The sequence below is a fragment of the Heterocephalus glaber genome, unplaced genomic scaffold, assembly GCF_053883595.1.
Source record: "Heterocephalus glaber isolate CG9 unplaced genomic scaffold, H.glaber_assembly_v1.0 deba00001509, whole genome shotgun sequence".
NCBI classification, from domain to species: domain Eukaryota; kingdom Metazoa; phylum Chordata; class Mammalia; order Rodentia; family Bathyergidae; genus Heterocephalus; species Heterocephalus glaber.
The window spans coordinates 39,366,760-39,387,792 of record NW_028258325.1 but is presented as its reverse complement, the minus strand read 5'-3'; the positions used below and the strand labels follow the sequence as shown (position 1 = coordinate 39,387,792).

Sequence of the window (21,033 nt, the reverse complement as noted above, 5' to 3'; positions counted from 1 at the left end):
GAAGTGATGTTTTTCATTTGTACCTGGTAGCATTCTTAAAAGTGCAATTGATACTCCTCAGTAAATCATTATCTTGAGGTTTAGTTTCAGCTGTTCTAGCATACTTGTTTATTTCCTTATTAAATAAGATGTGTGACCACCCCCGAAGCCCTGTCTGAATGGCCTTGAATAAATATCTCTAAAATATTGGATTCTGTCTACGGCAAGACCACCCCGAATGTGCCCAATTTCATCTAAAATATTGGATTCTTATTTTTTTGTATGTGACCCATTGATATTCTGGAAGATAAACCTGCTCATCATTAGCCTTGTTAGTTTTTAATTTAGGAGGGTTAAATTACATTTTATTAAATTTCATTAGCTTCTCAAGCAAGCAATATGAATGTAGCTGCCTGCATTCTGCAAAGCTAATCTTAGTCACTTTATCTCCTTGCTGCTAGAGTAATAAGTCGAGATGAATATTTTTCTGCAGTTGATAATACTTCTTTAGAAGTGTCAGATCACGGTCATGATTGACAAATTGCTTGGATCTGTTCCTGTTTGCCTGTTGCTGCTTTAATCTGTTGGTAATGTTTGAATCTGCCACCTCACATCTCTATCCCACCAGTTTCTTTGCTACAGGCTATTGTGACTAATGACAAAATGATTTCAAACTAAATCATTTTTTAAAATTCAAATGAAGCTTAGGTGCTTTTTCTGTTTGGAATTATTATGTGTTTGCTGAATACTAATGCAGCCACTAAAGTTTCTACTCTATGTGAAACATAACATCACTCTGGCTGACATATTAGTTGCTCCAAAACTTGAAGGTTGTGTGAATATTATTCCTAGTGAGTTCAATGCCAGGTAGGTCAACAGATTTCTCAATAATTTTGTGATCTTTTATCATAGAAAATGACAATTACTTTTCCCATAGCAGGCCTTGCGGCATAAGTACAAAATAACTTGAGTATCATTTAATTGCTTGGCAGACAGCAAAGATTTAAGCCTCAAATCAGACAACTTCTACTTTCTTTTATATAGGGAAGATATATAGAATATTGAGACTTATTAGGCATTCTTAGTCAGATTTGGACATGAATCAAGATAATATGTATGCTTTAAGCACTACGTGCAATATTCTAGAAATCTACCCTCTAAGAAAAGAAATAATACTCTGGAGACCATATAGAAATTTTGATAATAGAAATATGAAGAAGAATCTTGATTTTGTACTATATCTATTTCAATACAAATTATCAAATATAAAACTAGTACTTATCATGTGCTTTAGGCTACAGCAATTAGTCTTTATACTCTAAAAGCGCAATAACACTTTTAAAATGAGAATATAATGATTTGGTCTTTGATTTCAGTGAGTAATTTACTTATATTGTTCACACCACTTTATCCATTCTCGTGAAGTCTCTTGCTTTATTGATCCTTCTTTCTAATCACCTTAGAGTGATCTTCTATCTTTGGCTTGGGTGCTCTCTATTCTCTAAACCATTCTTCAAGTCTGTGCTTATATTTCTTTGATGATTTATAGTGCTCAGCAGATATTGTCAGAATTTTCAAACCAGCAGAACATACCAATATGGGGTGGACATTTGTTGGGAGTCATTAGTGAGAGAACTACTTCGATGGGAAACTAGTTCAAAATATTTTTGAGGAATAGGAGATTATAAGCACTTGTAAAAAGAAAGAATGGAATAAGATTGCCAGTTTAGATGCAGAGGTACTCAATATCATGCAGGACAACAAAGTCATAAACTTTGACAATCTTTTTTACCAACAATGTTACAGCTCTAATCAAATTTTAAACAGCAAAAGTACACCAGATAAATTTTAGTAAAGACTTTGAAATTCTTTAGTGGACTTGTTAATGTTCCATTATACTATTGAAAGAATATGTTGTATTTGTTTCTGATGTCCAAGTCTTAAATACTTATTAATAATTTTTGTTATACTAGAGATTGAACACAGGGATTTTTCACTTATATAAATTCCCAGCTCCCCCCTCTTTTTATTGTTTTGAGACAAGTTCTTATTTGGTCAGTAAATTAACCAGGCTGGACCTGAACTCGTAATCCTTCTGCCTCAACTTCCCAGAGTATTGGTCCCAGCTATAACAAAATTTTTGACTACTACAAATATTTGGCCAACTCAAACAGGTGCATTTAGATATGGTCTTTAAAACTTCTTCCATATTTGTGAGTAGACCATTAAATATGGCTAATTAGATACAGTATGTTATACCGTGATTCAGTATATGACTTTCTGTTAATCATAACTTATACCATAATTCACTATATGACTTCTAGTTAATCATAACTTTTGGCCCTTATTTTCTTCTCCAAAATAAGGAACTGAAATAAAGTGATTATTAAAATCCCTACTAGTTTAAAAATATTGTTATTCTTAAACACTGGAATCATGGAAAGAAAAGTAATTTGATCATTTAACTAGTGTGTGAATTAGACAACAGCGCCCCCTAAAGATCTTCTATGAGGACTGGGCAAACCAACCTTATCCTAAAACGTCTGAAGAACTACTCCTCATAATGGAGGTTTGGAAACGCCCTGTATGGACCTTTGATCTCTACAGTATATGTTATCTGTGGCTACAATAATGCTGCATAACAAACCACTGAGATACATCACAACACATGCATCAGATACTTTTCTTTTGCTCTCACATCTATACATCAAATCTGAAGTTCTGTTGATCTTAACTAAGCTTGCCCAGGCAAATCATCTTCTCTTAGCTAAGACAGACTCATCTGTTTAGCTTCAGCTAGCTATGTGATCCAGGATGGCCTCGAAGGAATTGCTGGTTGTGCTCAGACTTACCTCTCTTTCACCAGCAGCTTAGCCTGCTCTGCTCTTTATGGTGGTAGCAGTGTTTCAGGAGGCAGTGGAAACAAACAAGAAATCTTGAGGTTAAGACTTGAAAAGACATACCATCATTTCTACTACACACTGTGGACCAAAGAAAGTCAGAAAGTGGCTTGTAGGGAAATCAACTCCATCTCCCGGTGGGGGAGAAGTTCATGTGTCACGAAAGGCATGAATAAAGAGACATGATCAATTGATGCCAGTTTTGTAACCACTCTGTCCTAATGAACATGACTCACAGGATTTCAGGAAGTTCCAGAAGAAATCTGGACTCTAGAGGGAATGAAGAAGAACTTTAATGTTCTTAAGCTTTGTTCTGAGGTACAGTTAAGTTATTGGAGTCAGTTTCACCCTTTCCAGTCTTGTTATCCAATGTCCTGAGGTAGCACCAGGGCAGAGGTTAGCCATTTATACCATACTACTGAGATAAGAACCTTCTGAGTACTCTGTCAAACGCTACACGAGCATTGCCATTTTCACATCTGGTGGGAACATGCATTCCTTCTGGTTTTGTGAAAATGTCAGGTACTCTTTCCTCTAATCTTTTCTCGTGGTTCTGTTTTTAGCCTTGGACACTGTTTTTTTTTTTTTTTTTGTTTTTTTGGTACCAGGGATTGAACTCCAGTCCTTGCTCTTTCGAGGCAGGCAGCGGAACCACTGAGCTAAATCCCTGGCTCCTGCCTTGGACACTTCTAAACTATCTGGACCTGGCAAAATAATCAATAGGGACTCTTCAGATTTTTGGAGTTCAGCCTTTGTTTAGCATTTTCCTCTCTGGTGCTTTGTCCTGTGAACTGTAGCAATGTTGGTCTCCCCAGATTCTCAGTCCTATCTCATCCACTCAGACATTGTGCCATTTCTGTCCCTTTGGGCTTTTCTTTTCTGCACCACATTATGGAAACTGTTAAGTGTGTTTCTTCACTTTTGGTGATTATAGTCACTTCTCTCCTGTATATCTAATTCATCCTTTTTTGCTGCCTTCCTTTTTCTTCTCAGCATTTTGTCTCAATTTGGCCTTTGAATATATTTCTTTTTGATATATTTTTATTGTGTCACATGTAGGTGTATATATTGAATTGCTAATGAAAATATATACTCTTTAAATATATCTTTATCATTTTTACTATCTTTATCATGTGTATAACATTTTAGAATTAAGAATAACCAATAATTATTATCCCTTTCTGAAAAATGATATTCAAAAGCTAAGGATTAATTAGATGCCATTTATATTGTGCTTTGTGAAAGAAATATGCCAGATAAATAATGATGTCTCTAGCTTTTAGGTTGATGTCAATTTTGTTTCCAATTGTCTTCAATAAAATTAGGTACCATATGTTAGGGTACAATTTCTCATTAGTTCAGCTGCAACCTGCTTAGAAGAATACTCCAAGCTGACATGAAGAATGCTTTCTAAATTTCTCAGAGCCTGCTTTTGGCTCTGTGCTTTGTGAAGCTGGGTTTTTTTCCCCTCTAGTCATCGACCTTGAAGCCATAATTCATAGGTATGGATTGAACATTTAAAAACACTCGATGAGTGTGGTACTGAGCAAGATATTTTTAGAATAAGCCTTGCTGTGTAATGTGAGCTCCCAATTAATTATATACAACTTGGCTACTTTATGTTTGATCTGTGAATTGTCCTCCGGCCCAGCTCCTTCCAGTCAGTCATTTATGAGCAGCTCCTCTTTCTCCCCTCTACTTCTCCATCTCATCATCCATAACTTATTTGACACAATGGCAAGGGGAGAATATATTATATAACCCTACTATATTATAGATAAACATAATAGAGAGGGTAATTTACTGCTAAATAATCATAGTATTTTTAAAAGTCACATGTAACTATTTTGAGAACTATTTTTGAGGCTAAGCAATTGCTTTACTTCATAGCGTGCATGGACAATCTGTAGTGGACTATGTAGTTATTGTATACATCAAAATTGTAAGAGGAATTAATTTAATGGTATACCACAAAGCTTTATTCATATATAGTCTTAACTTATAAATCAATTACTTTTATGGAAAATATTGAACTACATTTTTATTTAATTGTTCCTTATTGGTTAATGCTTTGAACTCATTCATGCAACTATTTGGTGATATTCTTTATATGTGTAACATAACTTCTCATGTAAAACTAATATTCCTTTGTATTTTCATTATTAATTGTGAAAAACTAAAATGTGTCAGGGTGTTTAAAGTTTTCATTAATGTATATTATTGCCTGTCTAAGATTCTTTATAAAAATGAATTCCAGGGATTTGGATATTAAATGTTTTAAGTTTTTTAAAAAGCAATGTCATACATATGTAAATAATTATTATTGTTGTTATTTTGTGCAAACAAGCAGGTACACTTCATAATGTTTATACAACAGATGTACTTATAAAACTCTTTGAAATGTGTATGATACATTACAGAAAATTATTTCTAATAAAATTTGAACAAAGAGCTTATATAGCTTTGGTTCTGTATGCTTAATATCAAGTATAAGAATAACTTATAGTACTAAAAATATCATCTTTATAAATTCATATTCTATTTACTAAAATAGATCATATTTCAAAATAGAAGTTTTTGGACTCATAGATTCAAGTGTGTACCTTCTTTTTTGTTAGATACCAGCAAGCCTTTGCATCAAGCTGAGTGGCTGTGGCAGGTTACTAAAATTTATTTTATAAACATGAATAATCTTATGTATTTTCATCCCTTTAAATTTTGTACAAATCTATATAAAATCACATAATCAGTATAATTTTTAATTTTTTTTCAGAATACAAATGCCAATTTGAACATGAGAAAAAGAACAAATGCTTTGGTTCACTCGGAAACTGATGTTGGCAATAAAACTGAAGTGAGAAACCATTTGAGTAAATCTGCCACTGGTGTTCAAGAATCTTCTGAGGCCACACCGAAGTCATACTTAGCTTCCAGTCCAAACCCTTTCAGCCGAGCCAATGCAGCTGAGACAATATCCGCTGCAAGAGGACTTCCGTCTGTTCCTTCTTCTACTCCTGGCCGAACTGGGTATGTGTCGCGACAAGCTTCAGTTGGTTCTGCTTCTACTCGTCATGTATTTGGATCAAGACTGGAGCGGATTAAGACCACTGTTAATACCACAGGGGCTTCTGGGAAGTTGTCAGCTACGACTCTTCCCCCTGCTCCACCGCCTTCTGGGTCTGGCACAAGTAAAATAGACAAATATGCCCGTATTCTCTTTCCAGTCACATTTGGGGCATTTAACATGGTCTATTGGGTTGTTTATTTATCTAAGGACACTATGGAGAAATCAGAAAGTCTAATGTAATTTTGTTGCTATAGTAGTTTCCTAAAAGCTGATGAAAATGCAGACTGTCTTTTTAAATGTTTTTAAAGATGATTATTCTTTACTAAAATAAACATTCTACGTAATTTTTCCATTTAAAAATGCAAGCTAGTTATTGGGAAAGTGAATTAATTCCTCAGTGAAGAGAAAGTGAACCATCTTTCTTTTCAGAATGATAATTTAAAAAGGATCTATTCAATGTTCAAATGAGATGGAATACACACTATCATGGAACAAGAGAAATAGGGCTATTAGAGATATGTGGTGCATATTTTTGCATTGAAATTTGAAAACAGACTATGGCATTTTTAATTCCTGATGAATATCAGCCAGCTACCATAAATTTCCCAATGGCACTGCCCTTAACCAGAATTGTTTATTTGTGTCATATGCACTGACCTTTGGTGATTGTCTGAGTGCCCATAAGAAAAGGATTTTCCTGTTAAAACATCAGTGAAAGGAAAATGGAACAAACCTAACCCAGATTAATATAGTGGAACCTACGCTGCATCCAAAACATAGACATAGACCAGGGAAAGTGTTTCCTTTCATATATCGGCCCAAGAAGATTTAACAGTTAACTTGAAATTTTGTGCTCCAAGTCAAAGTTTAAGTCACTGTATGAATTCTTTGTCATAGTAGCTCCTTCAGTTATGTACTGTATTCATTCTTGGCTATTTATCCAGAGCCTAAAGCCTACTGTTTTTCCAGGCACTGTGGTAGACACTGTCTCTTAGGAAAGTTCTTTCACATTTACCTACAATATTACATAAATGGTAGAACAGCCAATGCATGCTAAAGAACCATAATTTAGCAGAAGACATTACATTCTTTAATGAAGGAAATTTAGTTAGAGTCTGACAACATATCCAAAATATTTGTTTCTCCCATATTGATAGAGGATAACAAGTATATTTGTTCACATTGAGGTTAGTGAATGTTAGTAGAATTTCAGCAATTGGTTTTCAAAGTATCATGAAAATGTGGTACAGATTGTTCTGTGAGTGAAAAGCACTGTGTACTTGAAAAGAAAAATCTGGACACTGTAGGACTTAATAGATTACCTGTCTCCAATGTGACAACGATCATGTAATAAAATTTGATCAGAATCATAGAATCATCCAGAAATAAGAACTTTACACAGACCTTTTAGATGTTTTCCCCAACATAGGTCTTACAGTAGTTGGTGAAATGCTAGCCACTGTAGAATGTTTTTGTGTCCATAGTTTCATATTTTGTGATAGGTTTTTGTTTGTTTGCTGAGAATTGCAGTAAGGCTTCCTAACTAAAGGGTGTATGTCAAAATTAAAGAAGGAAAGAAAAAGTGAAGAAAAATGTCATTGCCTCAGAATGAGATTGACTCTGTATGCCATTTACCAGGATTTTTCACATGCTGACTTTTATTTTTCATTATGCAGGCTTCACTACATCATTGAATTTCTTGTGGCTATCTTATGCAGCTCAACCCAGGTCCATTTCTTGTTGTATTGCCTCTGATTTTCTCCATATGCTTCTTTCTCCATGCCCCAGGAGAGTGTGTGTGTGTGTGTGTGTGTGTGTGTGTGTGTGTGTGTGTGTGTGTGAATGAATATGTTCTGGGTGTTTGGAGGAATATTCTGGTAGAAATGGCCACTTGGCAGACGGGACCTCTTATTTTTTACAAGTTAATAAATTGGCATCAACCTTTCACTTAGTGCATTGCCTTGTATTGATTGTATATGAGACATGTAAAATGTGCGAATGCCAAATATCAATTGTAAGTTATGCCTAAGAATTCCTTATTTGTCTCTCTAGGTCTTGCATAGAATCAACACATTTTAAACCTGAAAGATTCTGTAGAAATAATGCAGTCCAAATCCCTGATTTACAAATTGATTTCAGTAAAATGAAGCCAAATAAATTATATGTATATGTATATATTTAATAAAGAGAACTTGTACAAAAAAGGTTATAAATTATTTCATCAAATGTGAATGGATTTCTAGCCTTGAGAAGAATGCTTGGAATTATGGTTAGAAGCTGTTATTCACTAGTCCATTAAAATCACTTTATTTCTTTGGCGAGGAACTTGTCTTTGCTTATCTATTCTTAAATATTTTATTAGCTTTCTTTTAAAAAATTCTTTAAATTTTATGGGTTTTAAAGCTATAAAAATAAACAACTTAAAAGTTATAGACCTGAGGTCCCGATGAACTCATAGGTTTTTTTCTTATTCTTGCATTTGAAGATTTAAAAATAAGTCAATGGGCCAGGGATTTAGCTCAGTGGTTCCTCAGCCTGCTTTGCAAGCAGAAGGTCCCAAGTTCGATCCCTGGTAGCCCCCCCCCAAAAAAAGTCCGGTGGGCAAACAAAGAGAAATACCAGAATTAGCTGAGAATTCTTACTTGTTCATTTGAGGAATAAATTGATGAGAGAATCCAATCATTATTATAAAAGGGAATTATTTCACTTGCCAAATTGTTAACATATGATTTTTTTCTCTAACTGAACTCTATCAAATTTGTTCAATGATTTTTTATTTTTTTGCTCATCATTTCTGTCTTTCCAGTAAAATACTTACGTGAGGCCCAACTAATTTTCACCATTAGAGAATCTCACAGAGTAATTAAGAGATCACCAAGTCCTGGTCATTTGTGAAGAGGAATAGTACTCTGACTGTGAATGTTGCTTTTGAATGTTACTATCTTTTAAAGATGAAATTCAGAATTGCTTTATTTAGTTGTAGTATAGTATTTGTATTTCAATTTTCAATCCAAAGTTGGCCACTAACTGTGACATAACAACTTCCAATTTCCTTCAGGCATGACAGTTATAAAAATATAATTACATTATTAATTTAGAGTTTAAAATGACCTGGGTTTGTGCATATACATAATGCTTTGAATAACATGCATTTAAATTGAGCCTCACAAATCTTGAATTCAAGTAGGCAGAGAGTAGTCACCCTCTTTGTAGATGAAATGAGTCACAAAGAATTTAATGACAAAAGCACAAGGCTGTAATAAACTTTTGAAAGGTCATTTTTCAATCACCTCACCTTGGCAGTGGCCTTGTTTCAAGTAATACATTAAAAAATGTGGTTTATTTCATTCATAAAGTGGTCAATTCTGCTTAGCCTAGGGGAAAACAAAAACAAACAAATAAAAAGCAAAATAGAAGTCTACTTTCTACTTCCTTGACTCCCAATGATCCCTCTTTGAGATTTGTGAATAATCTCCAGTGGAAAAGCACTGGGAAAATGTCACTTGATTTAATTAATTAATTTATTTATTTATTTATTTGACAGTACTGGTGATAGAACCCAGAGATTTCACACTGAGTTATATCACCAGTCCTTACTTTTTCTTTTTATTGTATTTTAAGATAATCTTGCTAAAACTGCTAAGGCTGGGTGAGAACTTGCAATACTCCTGCTTTAGTTAGCCTCTCATAATGCTGGGATTACAGGTGTGTGCCACCATGCCTGGCTGGATTACTTGATTTTAAATTTTGACTGTATTGTTGCTTTAGACAAGTCACTTAACATAAGACTAATTTATTGTGTAAAATGGGGAGAAGATGGATTAAATAATATTTCTTCAATTTCTATATTTTGTCATTTTCATGGTAAACACAAGCATATCATTACAATATACCCAGTATTTTGAACCATGAATACACAATTATAGAAAAAAGTTATTTCTACTTAAAAACATACGCTATTACTTAATTCAAAGATAGGTCCCCTTACTGAAAAGAAAAAAGGAGGGGAAGGTAAGATTGAAAAGAAAATCTTCCTGTTTAGATTAGATATTTCCTCCCCTATAGAAGATTTTACACTTTAAAGACTAAATAATAATGGTTATTGTTCTTTTTTGGGTTTTTACTCATTCTTACTGTTTCTTTTCAGTGCTGAGTACTGTGCTAATTTTTAGATACAAAAAAATAAAAAATAAAAATAGTCCGTTTCCTACATCTGACAGTAATAACAGATATGTAGAAAAAGAATTATGGAGTATAGTAAATGCTTTGATAGTATAAGCAGGGCTAAAATTAAGATGATGTTTGCCTCAAGCACAAACATACATGGAGAGCTCAAAATCTATAGGAATTAAGACAAGTGTTTTAAATAAATATTTAAAATCAAAATCAAAACAAATCTGCAATGAACAAAATATACAATTATAAATAAATATATAATTAGTATGAATGATGTTTCCTTTTGTCCCAGGCTCCAATATTTCTAGGCATAGTACTGATATAGATGGTAAGAAAAGAATGCATATAACTTTGTAAATTTATTGATGAAGAGGAAAGAAGGTGATAACAGAGCAAGGTTCTCAAAGATGGTTTTGAAGCAAAATTCACAGAATAATTTGGTATTCTTCTGGCCCCACCCCAGCCCCTACAAACAAAGCAAGAAACTGAATTTTTAAATAATGATCAATCAAAGAAAATGCTGACTACAAAGTATTCCAGATAGTTGAAGGGAAGGACAAATTAAGAGGAGTGATAGTTTTGGAACCACCTGATGGAGCTGGATTAGGGAGAATTTTGGGTAAATTATTAAAGAGATTGAATTTGACTCAGAATGGCAGCAATTTGATGTAAATCTTGATGATAAGACTAACATGCTTATGCTTCTATTTTGTAGAGAAATCACCTCATTGCTGTGTGAACTATGGATTAGAGGGCTACTAATCTAGAGGTAGAGCGCGAAAATCTCTCATTTTTCCATTTCTTAATTAACCTTAGCCTTTCACTTCATTTTTATTTTAAATCTCAGTGACTCACTGTCACTTGTAAAAATGAATTAGGAATTGCAGAAATTTAAAAACAATCTCAAAATTCCACCACCCAGGAATTAACATTTCATGAACATAAGGCCAAATATCATTGTATAGATACTATTTTATAGAAGAATACATTTATTAAAAGACACAATATTATAAGAGCCCAATAAGCCATATGTGGTGTTGTTATATAATAAAAAACATTCACTTTTCTCTCAAAGATAAAATCATGTGGTAAAACTGAAGAAATTGTTGACATTTAGATAATTTTTTCAAAGTAAGATTTTAGAGATTTCATTGCTTGCATCTCAGATTTCAATCTTTATTTTAGCAAACTTCTCTCCATTTTATGTCTAAATAATTTTTTGGAATATTAGTTTAAATCTTTTCATCTTGACAACATTCTCTGTAATTATTTTTGCATTTTTAATGTTTCGTCAACCTTTGTCAACTATACCCAAGTGAGTTTTCCATCATGTTGATTCTATTTTTTAACTTCTAATGTAGTCTTCAATTCCATATTATTTTTATTTTTTTCATTGTGCTCTTCTACTCTGCCAATTCATTTTTATCTTTCTGATGTTCTTTCTCTTCATTGAAACATTATGTCTTTTTTGAACTTCATTAATGAGAACATATGTGTGGTTTGGGTTTTCGTTGTTGAGACTACAGAGATCTCTTTATACAAATATTCCCTCTGCCCGTCCCCATTGTTTTCCTGTGGTATGAACTTTATCTGCTTTTCTATTGTGTTTTCACCACCCTTGCCTGATTGGGGGCTAGTTTCTTACTATTAATCAGTGAAGGGAGCTAGCTATTTACTGAAATCTAATGTAGGACGTGGTGGGAGGGTGAGTCAGAGCAGCCCACAGAAGCTATTTAAGTTTCAGCCTTCAAACCCACCTCCTTAAATCTGTTTTATCTTTGGCCCAAGGACAATATTTTTCTCTATTTTTGACCTTCAGGGGTCTATGTAGTTCACAGTGTAAAAGTTTCTCAGTTTTACTTGTCATTTGTTGTTATCTCCAGTAATTATTACTTCCTCTCTTTCCCTTTCCCAACTTTAATCTAGTATTCTGTATTATCCAGACTATTTCATAACTATCAGATGTAGTCTATCAGTATTTTTCCCTTTATGTCTATCTTCTACTATTTGAGACCGTGTAACTGGAATTCCATGATTTAGTTTTGCCCTTGCTTTGTACACCTTGTCATGACAGCTTCAAACAAACCATCTCTGGAGGACATCTCAGTTTTTGAAATCTATAACCTGCTCAAGATATGTGCCAGTCAGTTTGCTAACTCCTATTATTTCAAGTGTTTCTGCACTGGAAAGCTGCTTGTCACACTTTGTCATCAAGTACTTGCTGATTACAAAGGACATGTATTTGTGTTTTTTTCCAGTTTTTCATTATTTATGCTATTCTTACAGGTTTTTATAAAAGGAAGTGAATTATAAATACTTTTATTCTATCATCTTTGATGTAAGCACTACAATTCATAAAAGAATTTTCATTAAACAGAGTATCTTTTACTAGTATATAACCAGAGCTATGTTTGTTTTTTTAAAAATCTCCTATGTGCCTGGTCACATTGGAATTCAGCACGGAACCTTGAGAGGAATCTAGATTAAGTCAACTAAATGGCACCTCAGAATACTGAGGAGGACCAAGAAACTAAAAGAAATAACTCTAAATAGAAGGAAACTCTTTTGATTGTCTGAGTAGTATTTCTGTAAGCTTTTTTATTTTTCCTTAGAAAAACCCAGAGATTACTCCTTTGAGAATGTTTCCTTTTCTTTCATTTTTCCTCCCCACTCCTTTTATTCCAAGCCTTCACTTTTCAGTCATGTATTCTATCCAAGTGCTAATTTTGGTAGACTAATTATATTTTCCAGTCCCTCAATTCAGCAATAGATTATTGGAATGTCTTGTTTAACCACCAGGACAAAAACCTTTTAAGATCTTTTAAAGTAATGATGAAGTTAGTGGAAATTTTTTAAATGTCTATGCTTTCTTCAGTAGTACACCTTTTCTCTGCTGTTAGAAAATAAAGCTCTGGTGTGAAAAACTAAAAGGTTAAATAAGGATCAAGATGTATAATTGATAATGTGAAATAGGAAGAAAAGGTCTAAAGGAGTAGGGGAAGTGGGAGGGGTAGGGGAAAAGAAAGAAGGGAATGGAATTAATATGAGAAAAGGAAAAAATGGAAACAAAGTCCTTCTAAATAGAGAAGGGTGGAGGGGGTCAAGGGAGGGCAGGGGAATGGGGTAAAAATAAGAACCAAGATATATCATGTAAAGGTACAAGATCCCAGTGATGAATGTAATTGTATACCTAAAATGTAACAATAAATTTAATGAAAAAAAAAAAGAAAATAGAGGAAACACCCATTTTTAAAGTAAATGTTAAATAAAATGATGCCCTTCTTTTTTTTTTTTTTTTTACTAGTGACTAGCTTCCATAATTCAAATGGAAAAATAGAACTGTGCAAAGAAAATTCAGAGTAATATTTTATTAATGAATCCATTAATTTCATTGAAAATACCTAGGCAAAAGAATTGCACAAATATATTTGAAATGTCACCAAATGTTCCAGACTATAATATATTTGATACTATTCAGCAGGGAGTACAAAATAAATTAAATATATTATATCTAAACATTAAATTTAATACTGATTATACTCTTGTTCCATATTTTTACTACATATATGTGATCTAGTTTTATTTAGATTTTACTTATTCTATGTAAATCTAGTCACTGTAAGATATTATCTACCTTGGAAATATCTCCCTAGGATGCATTGAGATTTTTTTTTTGTAAATGTGATCAAATAAATACTGTGAGGAAAGTATTATTATAAAATAATGATACATGCTTATATTGATAAAAAAATTATCTTTTATGTAATACCATATATGAATATCATAATGTGAAGTGCAAGTAAAATTTTGTTCAAAATACATCTACCATCATCTGCCTAATGACAATATTATGCTGAATTCCTTTTTACTTCTCCAAATAAAAATAATTGGGAAAAAATTCTTTTCATTTTTATTTTTACTATAATATTAATTAAAAGAGTCTGGCAAATATATGGAACAAATTTATGTTGTTCCTAATTATAAGACCTTCCATTTCCCCAATGATATAATATTATTTATAAAAGACAAGTTAATATACTAACTAGATTTCCAGAATATCTATCCAAATTATTAGATTTGATAGAAAACACATCACTTGCACAGTAGGAAAAGACTTTCATAACAGAACATGTATATTAGTGAGATTAACCTTTGGCTGTTCTTTTTGTCTTTTGTATGTATTAACTGTACTCCGTATTCCATCTTTACTGATATTATTGATACACTACATTGTATTGGCTCTCATTTTACTGATTATTTATATTATCTCCTAGTAAACATATACAATAAATCAGAGCTTTAATTTCTTAAGAGATATATTATTGTTGGCTGATAATTTATGATTTTAACTGGGGTTTGGTACAATGAGTAATCCAGTTTCTATGTAGGGTCCTCTGTATTTCATATGATATTGAATGGTCAAAATATGAAATAGGTGGTTAAATTTTCCACTATTTTATCCTTAATTAAGGAGATGTGATAATAATTACTTTTAGGATGAAAATGTTGAGAACTCAAAAAAGAAACAAAAGTACTTTCGTTTGACTTTTTTAATGGGAGTGTGGAACAAATGGAAGAATGTAGTGTTTATTCTCTCCCTCCTCTTCCTAAATAACTTTATTTTTTTCCTAAATAACTTTAAATGTTTGTTTAATTGTACATTTGAAGATATTCCTTAGTATTCAAGTAAAGAAAAATACAAAAATGTACATGTCATCATATAGTAAAAACTATATTTGCTATTCTTTAAGTTTCATTATTCTTTAATAGGAACAGCAATGGTAAAGTATGATTTTTATAACAGTATACATTTTGACAAAGATAGATGTATTTTGATTTCATGGAGATACTATTTTCTTCCAAAGCACACTATTTTTTTTTATTCTTTTATTGGTACATTTTAGGTATACAATAGTTTTACATTTATCATTGGGTGCTTGTACCTGTACATGATGTATTTTAGTTCTTTTTTTTTTCCCCATTGCCTGTGCGCGCTTCACCCCCCTTCCCTATTTACATAAATGTCATTTTCATTTTTTTTCTTTTCTCATAATTTTTCCTTTCCCTTCTTCCCTTTACCCTTCTCCTCCCACCACCCCTACACCTTTGGACATTTTTCTATTTCAAATTATGAATTGAACTTCCAACAATTACATCTGACTCCCTGGAAATTGGTGATTTTATTCTTGGAAGAAGTGTTACTGTGACATATTATAGTGAGGAGCAGAGCATATAGTCATTATAATTTTGTTCTTGAAAATTTGTTTAGGAAAAAAGGATGCCAAATTTTCTGTTAGTGTTTTAAAATAATTCATCAGGAAATGATTTTTTCAATGTTATCTCTCTAACATTAAACAAATGTCTCTTGCTTTTCAAAACTAAACTTATTACTCATGATGATAAACTCCTTTTGTTTTTTAAAACAAAACAGCCATGCATAGTACTGTGGAATAATTCAGGTCTTGGTTTTTCACTGGAAAGTGAGTCTTTCAAATAGTAAGGATTTAAATATTAATAAAATTTAATCACTGATACTTTTTTTTAGATAAATGTGTTGGAACTAACTCTGGAATCATTAATATATAAAACACTGTATCCTTCTAATAGATTGTTTTCTATTTAATTTAAAACTATAAACATAAATACCTTTGGAATACTTTTGGCTAAGGTACTCTTCTTCCTGTCCATAACTATTCTTCCAATACATTGATCAACATACTCTGTCTGTTGTGATGTTTCACATTTGAAACCCTGCTGGTTATCATGAATAGCCTAGTCTTCACTGACTTCTAAATACCTGCATGCCAAAATTATCTAGAATGAAATTTTGCAAGTTTCAATGAATGGGAATATTTTTATATATAACTGAATGAAGAAAAATTATATAAGGTCTATGATAAATAATAGGACTTTGTAAAAACTTTTCACTTTTTGATTTTGAGTCACTAACGGGGTAGTGTGTGTGTGTGTGTGTGTGTGTGTGTGTTTCTGATGCGTCAAAGCAAGGGAAAGTTTCAAAAATAATAAAGTATAGCAATTAATCAGTGACTCAGCTCTAACTGGGAAGATCAAAGTAAGTTTATGAGAAGCTGAATGAGATTAAAATAAATATAAAAATATATGAGCATAAATGTTTTAATACTTAGCTTGAAAGTTTAGCTGTTATTATTTATACAAGACGAAGCATTTTGAACACTCTAAAGTTTTTATTTTTGTGTTTTACTTCTTACAATATACCATAAAATATTTCTAGTGTACTTTTCTGAAACAACTATTTCCTGATGAAAACTTCAGGCTTTTGATTATACCTCCTAAAAAAGGGAATGTACCTGAGAGAAGAGCTGACTGTAGAACTGTCTGGAGTACGTATCTATACATTTTCCTATATGAACGCATACAGATTGTGATAGGCAACTGGTTATGTCACCTTGAGTAAGAAACACTGGACTAAATTGGATCATCATAGTTCCAGGTGTGGCTGAGGGGATTTCCTAAAGATTTTCTGGGATTTACAGGGGATGAGTGACAGCACCCAATGGACTTGTCACCTAAATGGTATAAAAGAGAAAAAAAGAAGGAAGGCTCACTCCTGTTTCTTTGGAGGAGCTCCAGTCTTCACCTTCATCTTAGTTATCACCTCCTGGCTTCCAGTGCACCCTTCTGCCTTTATCAAAGACCCTTCAGCCTCTTGATATGGACTGCCACAGGACACTACAGTGAGCTAGTGAGCTTTGACTGGATCCTTCAGATCTCTAGCACACAGATAGAACTTAGGCATTTTTCCATACCTGATTCTATGGGCAGCCACTGTAAGCCAATCGTGTAAATTCTAATAATTTGTACATCTTGAATTAAATCTGTTTCTCTAATAATCACTAACTAATATGCAGATAAAACACATAATATACACTACATTCTTCTTTGGTTAACTTTTTGGTGTGATATGACTGGATTAAATCCCCTCCATATTTATTGCACTTAGTTAAATATGATTCCTTACTCTAGTAAGAGAATTTCTATTAAAATTTAAATATAGAGAATATATATATATAGTATAGTGTTTTCAGGTAAGGTCTCATTGATTATAGGATACTGTTTCCAACTGGATTAGATAATATTCAGAAAATGTTTGCTTCTTATTTATAATGATAGAGAAGTATAGCTAATATAGAAGTTGGAAGTCAAAATTAAAAAAAAAAAACTATTTTCCACAAATTCAAACATAAATAGAGATGTAGGAAAAATATGTTAATGGAAGACTTGGCAATATGGCCTTTCAAACTGGATTAAATCAATTGCTTAAATTCTAGTAGTTCACTTGTTTTAATCTTTTGTGAATAATTTCTACAGCTCATTATTTGGAAAAGTATAATAGTCAAAGGTCAGTATTCTTTCTGACTAATTGGAAGCCAAAATTTGTTGCTGAGTCTCTTGGTTATAAATATAAACCCTGGGGTGGTTCAGTAACTGTGAACTTGTTTACAATGTTACCTAATCTGCATCATTACCTTTGTGCATTCTGAAAATTAATCTCTTACAAGAAAAATTAGACTAAATTTTTGCTGTTTTATGGCATGTTTTACTGATTTGAAATATACATCCATCATTTGAATTCTTAAATGCTCTCCTTTTCATGTTATTTTGGAGAATGTAAAATAAGATCATTTAACATTGTTTTGGATTCTGTTCACATTTGAAAACTCTTCAGGGTAATATCAAGTCAGCATTTTAAGCAAACAAATTCATGAGTCTGTATCATTAGCATTAAGATAAATGCTAATCAGTGGTATCATTTATAAAATGTCTCATATGCTCTTAACAGAGGAATATATGTCGATTGGCACATGACATCAGCATTCAGATAGCATTTCCATTTCTTCCTTCACCTCAGTTTCCTCTATTTCCTACTCTCTCCTTGAGGTAAATATTATGGTATTCCAGAACTCATTCCTCCATAGTTTGTGGCATTGCTATCAGTGCCACAAAGAGAAAAAGAACAAAATCCCCTTCTATTCTGCATGCAAAATGGAAAAAGTGAAAGTATTTTTCTGCATTTTCAAATGTGTACTTTTCCACATCATATAATATAATGCTCTTCCATAAATGATAACAATATAGTTTTCACTCATACTTAAGACTAGGTCTAATGTTTCTTTCAGTCAAAAGAAATAAATGTGAGTGAAAAAGCTATTGCTCTTCATTTTGTAGAAGACCACATTATGAATAGAATTATACCTTCTGGCCACTCTAAGAATAAACCGTACATAGAACTGAAAATGCCCTTTAGAGATTGTGCTAACTGAATTATTCAAATAACTCCCTCAAAGAGCAGATCTAAAATTCTGGCATTTGTTATAAAAGTTGAGTGATATGTAATCTATTTTCCATTACACAATTATTTGCTTACATTTCTGCTCAAGTATTGACCTTTTTACGGACTTCTTGATCTCATCTCTCTGAACCCATCCATTCTACACAATGATTTCAGAATGTTTCCAAAGCCCAGTTCTATTAATCTCGCACTTGCTTTAGAGTTTCTTTTGGCCTGCTGTCACCTGAGAGGATGACATATAAAATCTTTATCATGACACCCAGGGCACAGTGCAATTCAAATGTAGGTCACCTTCATTGTCTTTCTCCACCTGCTCTATAATAACCTAGTCACTGACTACATAAAATTCTCTGAACGTATCCTGCATGTATATATTTCATATCTTGCTACCTTGTCAAGCTAAATCTTTTGCCTGGATGATTATTTTCCTGATTTCATATTTTTGGCAACCCTCTGTAAATTACAGAATTAATATCCCACCTGCTGAGAATATCTCCGGTTCTCCTTAGTAGAATTAATTCATGGCAATTCCTCAGGGTCCCCATATCTCTTTTGTGAGATCTTTCATATGAAATTCCAATTTTTATGTCTTTTTAATTTGCAAAGTAACTATTTGGATAAGTATGGATAGTTATACTCTTTGATCACAAGTCCACGGCTTTATTTTGTAACTTTCACAGAATTAACACCAAAATATACATTTGATGACAAACTGAGAATCCTAGCATACTGCCTCACAGTTGTATGAATCATTTGTATTGTCAGGTTAGTTGACTGTCCACAAGGATAAATAACTTCAAGAAGGTCAAATCTCAAACTCGTCGTTTATTTCTTAGGTTCTGTTAGCAATGGATTGTACTTTAAAGTTATGTATAAAACTAGTATATTCACCAGTGTCACCAAGGATATTTTGTCAATAAAATTTTGATAAAATATATGACAAATGCCAGAACTGACCTATGACAACAGGCCAGCATTAGATTTCATTTTATTTATGCATTTTCATAATATAATACTAAATGATTTAAAAGAAGTAGACAAATGAATTTATTCTTTAGTTACAGTTTAAGATTGTGATATGATTGAAACAACCATTTTAATGGCCTAGACAAGTGTTACCATAACTCTATAACCATAATTCTGGCGTTTACTTGAGAACAATTGAACAAAGACTGAGATATACATATTTTAAAACTGCTGTAAGACTTTAAATATGTGGCAGATTATATAAGTTTATTGATATTTACTATCTTTCCCTCACCTGCCACTAGGTAAGAGAATATACCTGGAAAATAAAATAATTGGCTTCATATTCATATCACGAGAAAACCCTGTCTCTTCTCTTAAACTTTCTGAAAATTTTGTCTACCATTTAAGTACTGCAATAAATTTGTAATTCTTTAACAATAATCGTGTTTTGATTTAAAATATACACCTTACTTGGACAACACAAATAATTTTGAATTTTTTTTTTTAAGACAGGGTCTTACTATGTAGTTCAGCCTGGTCTTGAACTCATGGCGATATTTCTGGCTCAGCCTCACAAGTGCTAGGAATATAGGCAAGTGCCACCAGACCGAGCTAAATATTCTTATAAATAATTATAAGATGCAGTTGGTTCCAGTGGTTTCAGAATTGGAGCATTAACATTACATTGTATTCTATGGCAATATTATGTTAGTAAGATTATAATAGTGCACTTGGTAAGATTATATTGTGTCATGCTAGCCTGTGCAAATCTTCCTCCTACAGTGAAAGTGGGAAGAAAGTTAGCATCAAGGATCTAGGAGTGTGTGCAAGTAGTCAGGAGTATTGCAAAAGAGTTTTGCAATGATTTTTAAAGTTGTCTGGGAGTAGAATGAAGTAAAAACTATGCAAAACTTCACAATGCTATTTCACTATTTTTAGATCAGTTTGCAAATCTTACATACTTAAAAGTTAAATTTGGGGCACAAAAAGTTAGATAATGGTTAACATAATTGTATAATTTTGGATGTGTATGTATGCTTCTTCTTGTTCTTATTTCTGAGTCGTTTGCACAAAAGCATAGGCAATTAGTATCCTACATCTGGAGACACAATAAAATTTTTGCTGATTTAGTTACTTATTTGTGTTGCTGATTTCATAGACAAAATATAAAATTAAGCCAGCTCTTTCTCTTACCTGAAGCCTGATTGAAAAGAAATAAATTTGTTAAACTATAATTGATTTCTTGATCATTAGGTTAAAAATAATTTAAAGACAGTGTAGAAAGTGTGGAAATAAAAATAAAGTAAGGAGAAAAACACTGAGAAGGTAAGGCTTATAAAAGCAAAATTAACATTTTTAATGTTTAACATGACTTGTTGTATCTCTTATATTAATATGCCTTCCCTTTTGAGAATCTTAACAAGTCTTAGCTATAAACATAGTAAGAACAGACTAGATGTGATTTTATATATATTTATTTCAACATTATGATTTAGACTACATAATCTATGCTGATGATATTGTATGAGTGGGAGATCATATTCAAATGACTCTGGTTTTTATTCTCTTTTAAGACAATAAGCATTTGGAATTATAGAAATAACTGAACC

At 32.5% G+C, this 21,033-nt stretch overlaps 1 protein-coding gene across 3 annotated transcripts in view; it reads left to right on the top strand.

Annotated features, from left to right (window-relative positions):
* Positions 1 to 8,271, top strand: part of Gabra4 (gamma-aminobutyric acid type A receptor subunit alpha4) — a 62,651-nt gene extending 54,380 nt beyond the window's left edge. For 2 of the 3 annotated variants that reach the window (XM_004849771.4, XM_004849773.3), the window contains one exon: positions 5,653 to 8,271. In XM_004849771.4, coding sequence (XP_004849828.2) covers positions 5,653 to 6,186 — 534 coding nt within the window. In that variant the 3' untranslated portion in view covers positions 6,187 to 8,271. The remainder of the gene's footprint in view (positions 1 to 5,652) is intronic. The other variant, XM_021262393.2, reaches the window with a different exon arrangement.
* The last annotated feature ends 12,762 nt before the right edge of the window (positions 8,272 to 21,033 follow it).